The sequence below is a fragment of the Salvelinus sp. IW2-2015 genome, unplaced genomic scaffold (assembly GCF_002910315.2).
Source record: "Salvelinus sp. IW2-2015 unplaced genomic scaffold, ASM291031v2 Un_scaffold1427, whole genome shotgun sequence".
Lineage (NCBI taxonomy): Eukaryota > Metazoa > Chordata > Actinopteri > Salmoniformes > Salmonidae > Salvelinus > Salvelinus sp. IW2-2015.
Genome location: NW_019942901.1, coordinates 142,425 through 159,152, shown reverse-complemented (window position 1 = coordinate 159,152; position 16,728 = coordinate 142,425). Strand labels below are relative to the sequence as shown.

The window sequence follows — 16,728 nt, the reverse complement described above, 5'->3', positions numbered from 1 at the left end:
TCTTTCTAATAAGGAACATATTACACTCAGAATTATGATTATAATTGGTTTCATTCATACAGTAACGTCTAAGTCAAATGTATACATATTTTAGTCATTAAACACAAAAATCCCATAACAGTTAATAACACTGCATTCAGATGAATAAAACTATCGACAATGTAATACGGCATATCTCAAAAGAATTACATGTAGCCCACAGGCCTGGGATGACTAGTGGCCTCTAAATGATATAACTATCGGCCTCTAAATTACATGATTATCCACTAGGATGACTATTGGCCTCTGAATGACATGAATATTCACTGGGATTGATATGGGCCTATGAATAACATGGATATTCACTGGGATTGATATGGGCCTCTGAATGACATGAATATTCACTGGGATGACTATTGGCCTCTGAATGACATGAATATTCACTGGGATTGATATGGTCCTATGAAACAAGTCAACAAATCAAACTGTATTTGTCACATGCACCGAATACAACAGGTGTTGGACCTTACCGTGAAATGCTTACTCACAAGCCCTTTACCAACAATGCAGTTCAAGACATGTTAGAGAACATATGTTTAATTCAAGCTTTCAGACAAAGGGTCTACATCAAACATTTCAAATAGAATATGCAGCTTGAGGGGAAAATGATCTAGTCCAGAAGAATGGGTCGAAGATCAGAGAGGGGAATTTATTTTCTTTGCTGTCCATTTGTTGTTGATGTCCATCATGTCCTAGAGAAGGGTCAGTTTCTGTCCAGAGGATTGGGTCCATGTCATYGAGAGGGGCCAGTGTCTGTCCAGAGGATTGGGACCATGACCTAGAGAGGGGACAGTTTCTGTCCAGAGGATTGGGACCATGACCTAGAGAGGGGACAGTTTCTGTCCAGAGGATTGGGACCATGTCCTAAGAGGGGCCCTTTTCTGTCCAGAGGATTGGGACCATGTCCTAAGAGGGGCCCTTTTCTGTCCAGAGGATTGGGACCATGTCCTAGAGAGGGGCCAGTGTCTGTCCAGAGGATTGGGACCATGTCCTAGAGAGGGGCCCTTTTCTGTCCAGAGGATTGGGACCATGTCCTAGAGAGGGGTCCGTTTCTGTCCACAGGACAGTAGTATTCCATTAGGGTGAATCTCCAGGCCGGAACACACAGGACTGACGGGGGTTGAGAAGTGAGGCCTTCTCTGCCGGGCAGTGTACTTTGTGTCAGCTCGTAGCTCCCTGAGAGACAGAACACACCACAGACAGTAAGAGACCAGCCTTTCTGTTACAGAGCCCAATGGCTTCATCCAAATGGGGTTGTAAGCTATATGAATGTCATAAGTTGATGGTACTAATGTTGACCTGTACAGGATCACCACCCAATGAGACAGTGTAGACAGGGGGGGTACATACCTGCCCTGTCTCAATGAGACAGTGTAGACAGGGGAGTACATACCTGCCCTGTCTTCTCAAGGAGACAGTGTAGACAGGGGGGTACATACCTGCCCTGTCTTCTCAATGAGACAGTGTAGACAGTGGGGGTACATACCTGCCCTGTTTCTCAATGAGACAGTGTAGACAGGGGGTACATACCTGCCCTGTCTTCTCAAGGAGACAGTGTAGACAGGGGGGTACATACCTGCCCTGTCTCTTAATGAGACAGTGTAGACAGGGGGGTACATACCTCCCTGTCTTCTTAATGAGACAGTGTAGACAGGGGGGTACATACCTGCCCTGTCTTCTCAAGGAGACAGTGTAGACAGGGGGGTACATACCTGCCCTGTCTTCTCAAGGAGACAGTGTAGACAGGGGGGTACATACCTGCCCTGTCTTCTCAAGGAGACAGTGTAGACAAGGGGGGTACATACCTGCCTGTCTTCTTAATGAGACAGTGTAGACAGGGGGGGTACATACCTGCCCTGTCTTCTTAATGAGACAGTGTAGACAGGGGGTACATACCTGCCCTGTCTTCTCAAGGAGACAGTGTAGACAGGGGGTACATACCTCCCTGTCTTCTTAATGAGAGACAGTTGTAGACAGGGAGGTACATACCTGCCCTGTCTTCTCAATGAGACAGTGTAGACAGGGGGTACATACCTGCCCTGTCTTCTCAATGAGACAGTGTAGACAGGGGGGGTACATACCTGCCCTGTCTTCTCAAGGAGACAGTGGTAGACAGGGAGTACTACCTGCCCTGTCTTCTAGAGAGACAGTGTAGACAGGGGGGTACATACCTGCCCTGTCTTCTCAATGAGACAGTGTAGACAGGGGGTACATACCTGCCCTGTCTTCTTAATGAGACAGTGTAGACAGGGGGGTACATACCTGCCCTGTCTTCTTAATGAGACAGTGTAGACAGGGGGGTACATACCTGCCCTGTCTTCTCAAGGAGACAGTGTAGACAGGGGGGTACATACCTGCCCTGTCTTCTTAATGAGACAGGGTAGACAGGGGGGTACATACCTGCCCTGTCTTCTCAATGAGACGATGTAGACAGGGGGGTACATACCTGCCCTGTCTCTTCAATGAGACAGTGTAGACAGGGGAGTACATACCTGCCCTGTCTTCTCAATGAGACATGTAGACAGGGGGGTACATACCTCCCTGGCTTCTCAATGAGACAGTGTAGACAGGGGGGTACATACCTGCCCTGTGCTTTCTCAATGAGACAGGGGGAGTAGACAGGGGGGTACATACCTGCCCTGTCTTCTCAATGAGACAGTGTAGACAGGGGGGGGGGGGTACATACCTGCCCTGTTCTTCTCAATGAGACAGTGCAGACAAGGGTTACATACCTGCCCTGTCTTCTCAAGTGAGACAGGGGGAGTAGACAGGGGGGTACATACCTGCCCTGTCTTCTCAATGAGACAGTGTAGACAGAGGGTTACATACCTGCCCTGTCTTCTCAATGAGACAGTGTAGACAGGGGGGTACATACCTGCCCTGTCTTCTCAATGAGACAGTGTAGACAGGGGGGTACATACCTGCCCTGTCTTCTCAATGAGACAGGGGAGTAGACAGATGGGGGTACATACCTGCCCTGTCTTCTCAATGAGACAGTGTAGACAGAGGGTACATACCTGCCCTGTCTTCTCAATGAGACAGTGTAGACAGAGGGTTACATACCTGCCCTGTCTTCTCAATGAGACAATGTAGACAGGGGGGTACATACCTGCCCTGTCTTCTCAATGAGACACTGTAGACAGGGGGGTACATACCTGCCCTGTCTTCTCAATGAGACAGTGTAGACAAGGGGGTACATACCTGCCCTGTCTTCTCAATGAGACAGGGGGTAAGACAGGGGGGTACATACCTGCCCTGTCTTCTCAATGAGACAGTGTAGACAGGGGGGTACATACCTGCCCTGTCCTCTCAATGAGACAGTGTAGACAGGGGGGGTACATACCTGCCCTGTCTTTCTCAATGAGACAGTAGACAGGGGGGGTACATACCTGCCCTGTCTTCTCAATGAGACAGGGGGAGTAGACAGGGGGGTACATACCTGCCCTGTCTTCTCAATGAGACAGTGTAGACAGGGGGGGGGGGGTACATACCTGCCCTGTCTTCTCAATGAGACAGTGCAGACAGAGGGTTACATACCTGCCCTGTCTTCTCAATGAGACAGTGTAGACAGAGGGTTACATACCTGCCCTGCTCTTCTCAATGAGACAGTGTAGACAGGGGTACATACCTGCCCTGTCTTCTCAATGAGACAGGGGGAGTAGACAGGGGGGTACATACCTGCCCTGTCTTCTCAATGAGACAGTGTAGACAGAGGGTACATACCTGCCCTGTCTTCTCAATGAGACAGTGTAGACAGAGGGTTACATACCTGCCCTGTCTTCTCAATGAGACAGTGTAGACAGGGGGGTACATACCTGCCCTGTCTTCTCAATGAGACAGGGGGAGTAGACAGGGGGGTACATACCTGCCCTGTCTTCTCAATGAGACAGTGTAGACAGAGGGTACATACCTGCCCTGTCTTCTCAATGAGGACAGTGTAGACAGAGGGTTACATACCTGCCCTGTCTTCTCAATGAGACAGGGGGGTACATACCTGTCCTGTCTTCTCAATGAGACAGGGGGGTACATACCTGCCCTGTCTTCTCAATGAGACAGTGTAGACAGAGGGTTACATACCTGCCCTGTCTTCTCAATGAGACAGGGGGGTACATACTGCCCTGTCTTCTCAATGAGACAGTGTAGACAGAGGGTTACATACCTGCCCTGTCTTCTCAATGAGACAGTGTAGACAGGGGGGTACATACCTGCCCTGTCTTCTCAATGAGACAGGGGGAGTAGACAGGGGGGTACATACCTGCCCTGTCTTCTCAATGAGACAGTGTAGACAGAGGGTACATACCTGCCCTGTCTTCTCAATGAGACAGTGTAGACAGAGGGTTACATACCTGCCCTGTCTTCTCAATGAGACAGGGGGGTACATACCTGTCCTGTCTTCTCAATGAGACAGGGGGTACATACCTGCCCTGTCTTCTCAATGAGACAGTGTAGACAGAGGGTTACATACCTGCCTGTCTTCTCATGAGACAGGGGGTACATACCTGCCCTGTCTTCTCAATGAGACAGTGTAGACAGAGGGTTACATACCTGCCCTGTCTTCTCAATGAGACAGTGTAGACAGGGGGGGTACATACCTGCCCTGTCTTCTCAATGAGACAAGTGTAGACAGGGGGGGTACATACCTGCCCTCTCTTCTCAATGAGACAGTGTAGACAGAGGGTTACATACCTGCCCTGTCTTCTCAATGAGACCAGTGTAGACAGGGGGTTACATACCTGCCCTGTCTTCTCAATGAGACAGTGTAGACAGGGGGGTACATACCTGCCCTGTCTTCTCCTCCCCTCCAAGATCCAGGCTTTCCCTTCTCTGCAGACTTGCCCTTCATGTTCTTATAGCGAGATCTTCACGAAGACAAACAGGAAATGACCACCAGCAGAAACGAGAAGGGATTGAGACACCTCAGCTCTAATCAACCTGTAGTTATTTCTACTCAACTTTAACTTCAATCTGCTCCATGTCTCGTGACAGATTGTAAAGGACGTCACGCTGCCTAAGCGAGTACCACTTCCTCCTGATTCGGCTCACACCAAGGCTGGACCCCTGGATCCACACCGCACCCCTGCAGACACCCAGTAAACACTACAGACACCAGCAAACACCCTGCAGACACTACAAACACCCTGCAAACACTACAAACACCCAGTAAACACTACAAACACTGCAAACACTACAGACACCCTGCAGAACACTACAGCCACCCAGCAAACACCCTGCAGACACTACAAACACCCTGCAAACACTACAGACACCCTGCAGACACTACAGCCACCAGCAAACACCCTGCAACACTAACAAACACCCTGCAAACACTACAAACACCCAGCAACACACAAACACTGCAAACACTACAAACACTGCAAACACTTACAAACACCCCAGTAAACACTGCAAACACTGCAGACACCCAGTAACACTACAGACACCCAGTAAACACTGCAGACACCCAGAAACACTGCAAACACCAGTAAAACACTGCAGACACCCAGTAAACACTGCAGACACCCAGTAAACACTGCAAACACCCAAGTAAACACTACAAACACCCAGTACAAACACTGCAGACACCCAGTAAACACTACAGACACCCAGTAAACACTAAGACACTACACGCAGACACCCAGTAAACACTGCAGACACCCAGTAAACACTCAGACACCCAGTAAACACTGCAGACACCCAGTAAACACTGCAGACACCCAGTAAACACTGCAGACACCCAGTAAACACTTACAGACACCCAGTAAACACTGCAGACACCAGTAAACACTGCATCACCAGTAAACACTACAGACACCCAGTAACACTGCAGACACCCAGTAAACACTCAGACACCCAGTAAACACTCAGACACCCAGTAAACACTACAGACACCCAGAGTTAAACACTACAGACACCCAGCAAACACTACAGACACCCAGTAAACACTACAAACACTACAGACACCCAGTAAACACTACAGACACCCAGTAAACACTACAAAACACTACAGACACCCAGTAAACACTGCAGACAACCAGTAAACACTACAGACACCCAGTAAACACTACAGACACCCAGTAAACACTAACAAACGACTACAGACACCCAGTAAACACTGCAGACACTACAGACACCCAGTAAACACTACAAACACCCAGTAAAACACTAGCAGACACCCAGTAAACACTACAGACACCCAGTAAACACCTACAGACACCCAGTAAACACTACAGACACCCAGTAAACACTACAGACACCCAGTAAACACTACAGACACCCAGTAAACACTCAGAACACTAAACACTGCAACACCCAGCAAAACACTACACACCCAGTTAAACACTACAGACACCCATGTAATACTACACTTACCCAGTCAGACACCAGTAAACACTACAGACACCCAGTAAACACTACAGACACCCAGTAAACACTACAGGACACCGAGGTAAACACTACAGACACCCAGTAAACACTACAGACACCCAGTAAACACTACAAACACCCAGTAAACACTGCAGACACCCGTGACCGCCCACCTGAAGCGGCTTACCCAAATGCGCCACCTTAAAGCTAGCTATTCAGCAGGAGCAAGTGGAGACACTACAGGCTGAGCAGTGAGTTTCCCAAATCACCATCTGCTAGGTCATGTGATGTCAGAGGGAGGAAAAGCTGCCGGGCAGTAATTGTAGTCAGGCAGGACGACAGCCCTCTATGTCCATCTGGGTCCTTTAACCTCATCAGGGCAGGGAACTGTGCCTGGCCTGACATGAGGAAAAGACCTGCCCAATGTCATCTACCCAACTGTGCTAATACTTTTATTAATAAGTATTTTCTTTAACACAATGGTGGTAATTAAGCATTACAACATGTCTAAAGTTGACAATGTTATTAATCACTTTACCTCTGTCCTGTGAATTGGACTTGATTAGGGACACTCCTGTCCACCGTCTCTGACCCCAGCCCCTGAAAACACAAGCCATCAGCGTTCAGCACTCTAGACTGCATAGTCTCTCCAAATAAAACCCCCGTTCTTTTCCTCACCTTGGGTAGGCTTCCTGAAAACCAAACCAACAGACACGGGAAGAACCTGAGGAGAAGGATGTCAGTTTGACATTCAAGCACCAACAACAATTACACTTTAGTAATTTAGCAGACACTCTTATCCAGAGAGACTTGCGGTTAAGTGCATTCATCTTAAGGTAACTAGGTGAGACAACCACATATGAGTCATACTGAAGTCAAACTTTTCCTCATTAAGGCAGCTATCAGCAGTCAGTTAAGTAAGAAAAGGACGAGTGTTCGTGCAAAAACAGACTTGTTGTTTTATTTCTCGTATGACCACCATAGAAGCTATCATTATGCACTTTAAACTGGGGAGCGATGCCTACTAATAGTATGCATTTGTATTTGCCAAAGGGTCAAATCATTACATCTCTAACAAGCTCTGTACACACAACGTTAATCAATAAAAAACTATTTATTGGCTAGATATTTCAACTCTGTATGGTAAGCATTAAATGTCTGACTGAAAAGGCTTATGAGTCTGCTTTGAGCTACATCTCATTCTAGCTACGTTAACAATGTAATCACATCACAGCCTCTATTTTTTTTTTTTTTTTTTTTTGCGAGACTGAGTTGTAACCAAGTCAAGTATCTTGTAGTGTGTGACAGTCTTTTGACGGTCGTTTAAATGTGATAGGCTCAGCGATGTTAGGATTTGTAAAGTCGTGTAGTGTCCGCCCGGCAGTCCCCACTTAGCCCCGAGTCACACGTGGATGGGACAAGTTATATACACACACTCTGTCTGAAGTAGCTTTAAAATGTCTTGTTCTCCTACCCAGACCTATTACATTAATGAGAGCCCTCAGACGTCCCCTGGCCGGTACACCTACCCCACATCTAGCAGGAAACAGGGCTGGTCCTAATGAGAGCCCTCAGACGTCCCCTCGCCGAGTACACCTACCCCACATCTAGCAGGAAACAGGGCTGGTCCTAATGAGAGCCCTCAGACGTCCCCTGGCCGGTACACCTACCCCACATCTAGCAGGAAACAGGGCTGGTCCTAATGAGAGCCCTCAGACGTCCCCTGGCCGGTACACCTACCCCACATCTAGCAGGAAACAGGGCTGGTCCTAATGAGAGCCCTCAGACGTCCCCTGGCCGGTACACCTACCCCACATCTACCAGGAAACAGGGCTGGTCCTCAGGCAGGTTCAGCAGCTCCACAGCCCTCTAAGACATCTGGCCCTGGAACTAAATCATCCAAGAACTGGAAATCAATGAGGAAATGATTGTACTGTTGATTACTTAGTTACCTTTAATCATATTACATTCTACTATGTCTCAAATCGATTCTATCAAGGACAGCCTCTGATCAGTATGTAAATGCAACGACTTGTATTCAATACAGTGATTCATATTGTGCAACCCATAAGAGGTCATTGTCAAACTCAGGACTCACTTCTGAAAATATTTCTTGGCCTCCTCTTCGTTGTAGAACTGCATAATGAGTAGAAATCAAAACACAAGAAGTATCAATCAAATGTATAAAGTCCATTGTACATCAGTAGAGTGTTTAGCTAGCGATACATAGCTATACATAAACCCAGCCTAAAACCCCAAATGTAGTGCACATAATTAACTAAATAAATTACTAGTCACTTGGTATTTGAGAGCAGATCACTAGAGAACAAACTTTGCAAACGTTAGTCTTCCTACAGTTAGCGGCTAACCAGGCAGCTAGCTAGCGCTCATTACTGTCTTTAAAACCATTGAAAATGTCATACGAACCATTTTTAGGCGGGGCCATATGCTCGGGTTTTCGACAACTTGAGGCCATGTTTATTTATTTTTTGTTTAATATAAGTTATTCAACAATGATCGATTGAAACCAAATGAAGTTGTTCTGATGTCTGGCTAGAGCTGGGGTTCGACATGTCAGTATGACGTAGAATGTCTGAGCCAAAGCAAAGGGGCAAGTGATTTAAGGAGACAGCCACACGGTTTAAAATAAAAAATACTTTCAGAAACGCATTCTACAACCAAAACTTGAATTAAATGCATATATAAACCCAATTTTAAAGCATACGAAAAATTCAGTTGCACAGACTATCGCACTCTTTACATAATACCCGAGAGGAAGAGGTGACATTTGATGAAATTCAAGCCTCAATTCCTTTTATATAATTGGATGTCAGAATACGTTTTTGTGACCACTTAACATTTACATCGACTCTCATGTGTCTACTATACATTTTACCGGATACCACCCCTGTAATTTCCCCATGGTCGCTGTACCTGCTGCTACGGGAGAATGGAGGTCAGTCGGTGATTGGGGAGCGGAGCGTACAGATTTTCAACTATCAGAAAAGCACCAACTCATTCCCTCCTCTGCGCCAAAGGTCAAGAAAACAGAACGATGTCAGTGGCAGCAGGTTCTATAATTGGAGCCAGAACCTGTCGAGCCAAGGTAACCTCACAGCGGATTTACAAATGTCAGCAGGTGTCAACAAGGGACAGTCGGGCAAGTTCCTGGGAACCGGAAAATGAAAACCTCAAAGATAATGCCCTTGAATGTATGGAGTTAAGAGCACAGAGCTCAAATACTTTTTATCCTAAAACATGAGAACAGACTGGGTTATGGGACATTACCTCAAGTTTGTTCAAGTTGTGATTTACTTTTATTAGACATTGATGCTAAACCCTCTATCAAACTGTTCTACCCAGTGTACAGCCTCTGTCCCGGGGTAAACTAGTAATAACAGTACACAGGATGACTTGTTGGAATAGCAGAGGTGTTGTCATGGCCACCTTTCACCCTGAAACCTTTGGGTCACCTCAGCGTCACCTCAGCAGCTCCGAGCATTCAGCACGGTCATGCTCAACCTGGCAGAGCAGCAGTCAGGCCGGTTTAGACCTTACCCAGAGTTCCTCACCAGGGCTTACAGCTGGAGGCGCAAAAACAACCAGTCAGACTTCCCGCCTCTTCACAGGAGCAGAACGGCCTACTACGACATCCTCCGGGTATCCCCAAGCGACACCCGATCCCAAATCAAGACCGCCTACTACAAGCAGTCGTTCATCTACCACCCAGACAAGAACCCCGACAAAGAGGAGGCCACCCAGACAAGAACCCCGACAACGAGGAGGCCACCCAGACAAGAACCCCGACAACGAGGAGGCCACCCAGCATTTCTCTGAGATCAGCGAGGCCTATAGCCATGCTGGGGAGCATGGTCCTGAGGAGGAAGTACGACCGCGGCATCCTCAGTGGGTCAGACGTCCAGGAGGCCGGCAGACCCTCGGAACGGGGCCTCTAGCCTACAGCAGCATCAACAACAGCACATGTCCCAGGGGTTCTCCAACGCTGGAGGGAAGGCCATGTTGGACTTTGATGCCTTCATTCCAGGCTCACTATGGAGAGCAGCTGCAGAGGGAGAAGGAGCTGAGGGCCAGAAGGGCCCAGTACCAGCAGAAACAGCTGCAGGATTATAAGCAGTGGAAGCTGGGGAAGACGTTGGAGATTACTGTAGGGCTGCTGCTGGCCGTGAGGGGTCAGGGGTCATCTTCACTATCACCAGGTCCTGAAATAGATCTTAACCAACCTGTCCCTGCCTGCCCGTTGAGGTTTTGTTTTTGGACTGGTGGTTTCCCTCTCCCCTGGTTATTCTCACAGCGAACCACTGACATGAAGAACACCGGATACTACTTTCTGTAGTGTCATTATCAGAACGGATACCAGGCTTTATCCTACTTCCTTCCTACACAATTGATTATAGCCACACATACATACATGGTCAAGCTATTCTTAAAAACTCAATCAAACCACAATGGATTGATTATACAGAGATGATTTTGTTTATTAGGATCCCTATTAGCTACTGTTTCTGGAGTCTACACAAAACATAAAATACATGACAAGAATACAGAACGGTTATAGACAACATAAGATAATATTATATTTCGTAAAAAATAGGATAAGAGTAAATTATGACGACACAAAACTGAATTGAATTGCGGTTGCTTTTAGAGTTCTCAGATGATGACCTCATAACTGGTTCTATGGGTTCAGTCAGAGTTTGATAATGGGGGTGTTTAACATTGCAGCTGATTTTAAGGTCTAGACTGACTGATCTACAAATCACCTTGCATTATAAATAAATAATCAATATTATTTGTAGATCAGTCAGTAACAATATACCCATGATGCACTACATGACCAAAAGTATGTGGACACCTGCTCATCAAACATATAATTCCAAAACCATGGGCATTAATATGGAGTTGGTCCCCGCTTTGCTGCTATAACAGCCTCCACTCTTCTGGGAAGGCTTTCCACCAGATGTTGGAACATTGCTGCTGGGACTTTGCCCGACCTAATGAGGTCAGGCAAATAGTAAAAGGAATGAAGAGAACAATTAAATATACACTACCTTTCAAAAGTTTGGGGTCACTTAGAAATGTCCTTGTTTTTGAAAGAAAAGCACATTTTTTGTCCATTAAAATAACATCAAATTGATCAGAAATACAGTGTAGACATTGTTAATGTTGTAAATGACTATTGTAGCTGGAAACTGCTTATCTTTTAATGGAATATCTACATAAGTGTACAGAGGTCCCTTATCAGCAACCATCACTCTTGTGTTCCAATGGCACGTTGTGTTAGCTAATCCAAGTTTATCATTTTAAAAGGCTAATTGAACATTAGAAAACAATGTTTCAATTATGTTAGCACAACAGTTTTCAGCTGTGCTGATTAAAGAGGCAATAAAACTGGCCTTCTTTAGACTAGTTGAGTATCTGGAGCAWCAGCATTTGTGGGTTCGATTACAGGCTCAAAATGACAAGAAACAAAGTACTTTCTTCTGAAACTCGTCAGTCTATTCTTGTTCTGAGAAATGAAGGCTATTCCATTTGAGAAATTGCCAAGAAACTGAAGATCTCGTACAAAGCTGTGTACTATTCCTTTCACAAAACAGCGCAAACTGGCTCTAACCAGAATAGAAAGAGTGGGAGGCCCCGGTGCACAACTGAGCAAGGGGACAAGTACATTAGTGTCTAGTTTGAGAAACAGACGCCTCACAAGTCCTCAACTGGCAGCTTCATTAAATAGTACCCACAAAACACCAGTCTCAACGTCAACAGTGAAGAGGCGACTCCGGGATGCTGGCCTTCTAGGCAGAGTTCCTCTGTCCAGTGTCTGTGTTCTTTTGCCCATCTTAATCTTTAATTTTTTACTGGCCAGTCTGAAATATGGCTTTTTCTTTGCAACTCTGCCTGTTAAATCTTCAGAGCTGCTACTTAATTATGCTTCCTGCTTTACTGTTAGCCTGAGACAACTATATTGGAGTCTATGTGCCCGTATCCACAAAGCATTCAATATCATATGGATGTTGTTCATTTATGATGTAAAAAGCAAAACTGATTTTAAATCCGCAGTCCTACAGTGAGATGTTTTGTGGGTAACAGGCCCTTGGTCTAATTTACCAACGTGACACTATTTAAGTAGACCTATTTGTTAAATATTCATGCATATTAACACACAATTATACAAGCATATGTCTAATACATGCCACTGATGGTCTATTTCTAGGATATACAGCACCTTTGGAAAGTATTCAGACCCCTTGACTTTTTCCTCATTTTGTTACGTTACAGCCTTATTCTAAAATTGATTACTTTTCCCCTCATCAATCTACACACAATACCCCATAAAGCAAAAACAGGTTTTTAGAAATGGTTGCAAAAACCCCCAGAAATATGACATTTACATAAGTATTCAGACACTTTACTCAGTACTTTGAAGCACCTTTGGCAGCGATTACAGCCTTGAGTTTTCTTTTTTCTCATGGTCTGAGAGTCTTCAGGTGCCTTTTAGCAAACTCCAAGCGGGCTGTCGTGCCTTTTACTGAGGAGTGGCTTCCATCTGGCCCCTCTACCATAAAGGCCTGATTGGTGGAGTGCTGCAGAGATGGTTATCCTTCTGGAAGGTTCTCACATCTCCACAGAGGAACTCTGGAGCTCTGTTAGAATGGCCATCAGATTCTTAGTCACCACCCTGATCAAGGCCCTTCTCCCCCGATTGCTCAGTTTTGCCATGCAGCCATCTCTAGGAAGAGTCTTGGTGGTTCCAAATGTCTTCCATTTAAGAATGATGGAGGCCACTGTGTTCTTGGGGACCTTCAATGCTGTAGAAATGTTTTGGTACCCTTCCCCAAATCTGTGGCTGGACACAATCCTGTCTCGGAGCTCTACGGACAATTCCTTCGACCTCATGTCTTTGTTTTTGCTCTGACATGCACTGTCAATTGTGGGACCTTATATAGACAGGGGTTTGCCTTTCCAATCAATTGAATGTACGACAGGTGGACTCCAATCAATTTGTAGAAACATCTCAAGGATGATCAATGGAAACAGGATGCACCTGAGCTCAATTTTGAGTCTCATAGTAAAGGGTCTGAATACTTATGTAAATAAGGTGTTTTTTTATATATATACATTTGCAAACATTTCTAAAAACCTGCTTCGCTTTGTCATTATGGGGTAGTGTGTACAGTCGTGGCCAAAAGTTTTGAGAATGACACAAATATTAATTTTCACAAAGTCTGCTGCCTCAGTTTGTATGATGGCAATTTGCATATACTCCAGAATGTTATGAAGAGTGATCAGATGAATTGCAATTGATTGTAAAGTCCCTCTTTGCCATGCAAATGAACCCCCCCAAAACATTTCCACTGCATTTCAGCCCTGCCACAAAAGGACCAGCTGACATCATGTCAGTGATTCTCTCGTTAACACAGGTGTGAGTGTTGACAAGGACAAGGTTAGAGATCACTTTGTCATGCTGATTGAGTTCGAATAACAGACTGGAAGCTTCAAAAGGAGGGTGGTGCTTGGAATCATTGTTCTTCCTCTGTCAACCATGGTTACCTGCAAGGACACATGTGCCGTCATCATTGCTTTGCACAAAAAGGGCTTCATAGGCAAGGATATTGCTGCCAGTAAGATTGCACCTAAATCAACCATTTATCGGATCATCAAGAACTTCAAGGAGAGCGGTTCAATTGTTGTGAAGAAGGCTTCAGGGCACCCAAGAAAGTCCAGCAAGTGCCAGGACCGTCTCCTAAAGTTGATTCAGCTGCGGGATCGGGGCACCACCAGTACAGAGCTTGCTCAGGAATGGCAGCAGGCAGGTGTGAGTGCATCTGCATTGCACAGTGACGGCGAAGAACTTTTGGAGAGATGGCCTGGTGTCAAGAAGGCAAGCAAAAAGCCACGTCTCTCCAGGAAAAACTCAGGGACAAGACTGAATATTCTGCAAAAGGTACAGGGATTGGACTGCTGAGGACTGGGTAAAGTCATTTTCTCTGATGGAATCCCTTTTCCGATTGTTTGGGGCATCCTCAGAAAAAAGCTTGTCCGGAGAAGACAAAGATTGGAGCCGCTTCCATCAGTCTGGTGTCGATGGCAACAGTAAGCATCCTGAGACCGATTCATGTGGTTGGGGTTGCTTCTCAGCCGAAGAGGGAGTCGGGTTCAACCACAATTTTGCCTATGAACATCAGCCATGAATAATAGAATTACCCAAACACATCCTCCGAGAGCAACTTCTCCACCCATCCAGGAACAGTTTGGTGACGATACAATGCCTTTTCCAGCAATGGACGCACCTTGCCATAAGGCCAAAAGGTGATGAACTAAGTGGCTCGGGGAACAAACATCCAATGTTTTGGGTCCATGGCCAGGAACCTCCCCAGACCTTAATCCCATTGGAGAACTGTTGGTCAATCTCGAGGCGGGTGGAAAACAAAACACCCACAAATTTTGACAAACTCCAAAGCAATTCATTATGCAAGAATGGCCTGCCATCAGTTCAGGATGTGCGCCAGAAATTTAATTGACAGCGATGCCAGTGACGGATTGCAGAGGTCTTGAAAAAGAAGGTCAACATCTTGCAAATATTGACCTTTTGCATCAACTTTCGAATGTAATTGTCAATAAAAGCCTTTGACACTTATGAAATGCTTGTAATTATACTTCAGTATTCCATAGTGAACATCTGACGCAAAAATATCTAAGACAACTGGAAGGCAGCAGACTTCTGTGAAAATTAATATTTGTCATTCCAAAACTTTTGGGCCACGACTGTAGAATTGACGGGATAAAAAAAAAAAAAAGAATAAGGCTATAACTTAAAATGTAAGGAAAAGTTCAAAGGGTCTTGAATATTTCCAAACTGCAGGACCTCTTGCCGTAGTGCAGGAGTCTCTGCCGTTAGTGCAGGAGTCTCTGCCCTGCTGTTAGTCGCAGGAGTCTCTGCCGTAGTGGCAGGAGTCTCTTCCGTAGTGCAAGGGAGTCTCTGCCTCTGCGCTAGTGCAGGAGTCTTTGCCTCTGCGTAGTGCAGGAGTCCTTCTGCCGTAGTGCAGGAGTCCTCTGCCTCTGTCGTAGTGCAGAGTCCTTGCGGTAGTGCAGAGAGTCCTCTGCCTCTGCGTAGTGCAAGGAGTCTCTGCCTCTGCACGTAGTGCAGGAGTCTCTGCCTCTTCGCCGTAAGTGCAGGAGTCTCTGCCTCTGGCCGTTAGGTGCAGGAGTCTCTGCCTCTGCAGTAGTGCAGGAGTATCTGCCTCTGCCGGTGGGCAGGAGTCCCTCTCTGCCTTGCCGTAAGTGCAGGAGTCTCTGCCTCTGCCGTAGTCGCAGGAAGTCTCTGCCTCTGCCGTATGTGCAGGAGTCTCTGCCCTCTGCAGTAGTGGCAAGGAGTCTCGCAACCTGTCTTACCTAGGAGACTAGTCAGCAAGAACAGTTTTGTCCACTAGAGAATCTCTGTTGGCATCAAGTAAACCCAGACCTTTTCTCATGAAGTAGCTGGAGGCATGTTCAATTCAACATGTTGTGATCGGGGTTGGTGTCTTGTGGGTGGCTGTTAGAAACAGAAGACATGAATGTGTCATAGTAACAGTTTTAACTCATAGTTTTTATTCAACAGAAATATAAAAGTTTGTCAAGTACATCCACTCAGTACAAAAATTGCACAGACTCTTAAACTCAGCCAGACAACAGAAATCAACACTACATGTTAGTACAATGAAGAGGACACCACTCCGGCACTAGCCTTCTGATATGTGACCAAGTCTGCTGTGAGTCACTGGTGCACTGAGGATCTCAACTGAGAACAATGAAAGAAGGACATCAATAAGACTTGATAGGAAAATGTCATTTACAACAGCTGAGGAATAAATACTCTTAAAAAAAATGAAAAATGAAAAAATTGGCACATTTAACATTACCATTAACTGCCCCCCCCGCCTGGCATTCCTCCTCCTGTCAGTCATATGCCATTATGGTGACATCGACCGTTGCCCTATGCTAGACAGGACCTAATTACAAATGCTATTTTAATACTAACCTGTTGCCGATTCTGTCCTAGCATGACCATCTATGGGACTACTGTACAGTTTCTAGGTCCTTACCTAGAGTTAACCATCAGCGGTACCAGAATGTAGCATAAGTCCCAAACTAACGCCCGTACATCCCCAAACTACGCTCGTTCAAGTCCCTTCACCTCCAAACCTACGCTCGTCAAGTTCCCAAACTACGCTCAGTCAGTCCCAACTACGGCTCGTCAAGTCCCCCAAACTAACGTCGTCAAGTCCCTAAACTAACGTCGTCAAGTTCCCCCCACAACTACGGTCCGTC

At 46.0% G+C, this 16,728-nt stretch overlaps 1 protein-coding gene and 2 long non-coding RNA genes across 4 annotated transcripts; 2 read left to right on the top strand and 1 right to left on the bottom strand.

Moving 5' to 3' along the window:
- The first annotated feature begins 282 nt into the window (after positions 1-282).
- LOC139024372 (uncharacterized) lies at positions 283-1,052 on the top strand. Its single transcript, XR_011475652.1, has 2 exons — positions 283-745; positions 833-1,052. It is a non-coding gene; the product is annotated as an uncharacterized lncRNA (long non-coding RNA).
- Positions 953-9,213, bottom strand: LOC139024371 (uncharacterized). Of its 2 annotated transcripts, XR_011475650.1 has the most exons (7): positions 8,830-9,212; positions 8,501-8,538; positions 8,213-8,308; positions 7,081-7,126; positions 6,941-7,002; positions 4,819-4,898; positions 953-1,215 (listed from the first exon to the last, which is right to left on the bottom strand). It is a non-coding gene; the product is annotated as an uncharacterized lncRNA (long non-coding RNA). The 2 variants fall into 2 exon arrangements; XR_011475651.1 differs by lacking the exon at positions 7,081-7,126 and having other exon boundaries at positions 8,830-9,213.
- A 702-nt stretch (positions 9,214-9,915) lies between these two features.
- LOC112070791 (dnaJ homolog subfamily C member 30, mitochondrial-like) lies at positions 9,916-10,756 on the top strand. The gene is given in 6 exon segments (XM_024138242.1): positions 9,916-10,155; positions 10,220-10,255; positions 10,257-10,318; positions 10,320-10,440; positions 10,442-10,585; positions 10,715-10,756. Coding segments are annotated over 6 exon segments (645 nt in total).
- Positions 10,757-16,728: the final 5,972 nt, after the last annotated feature.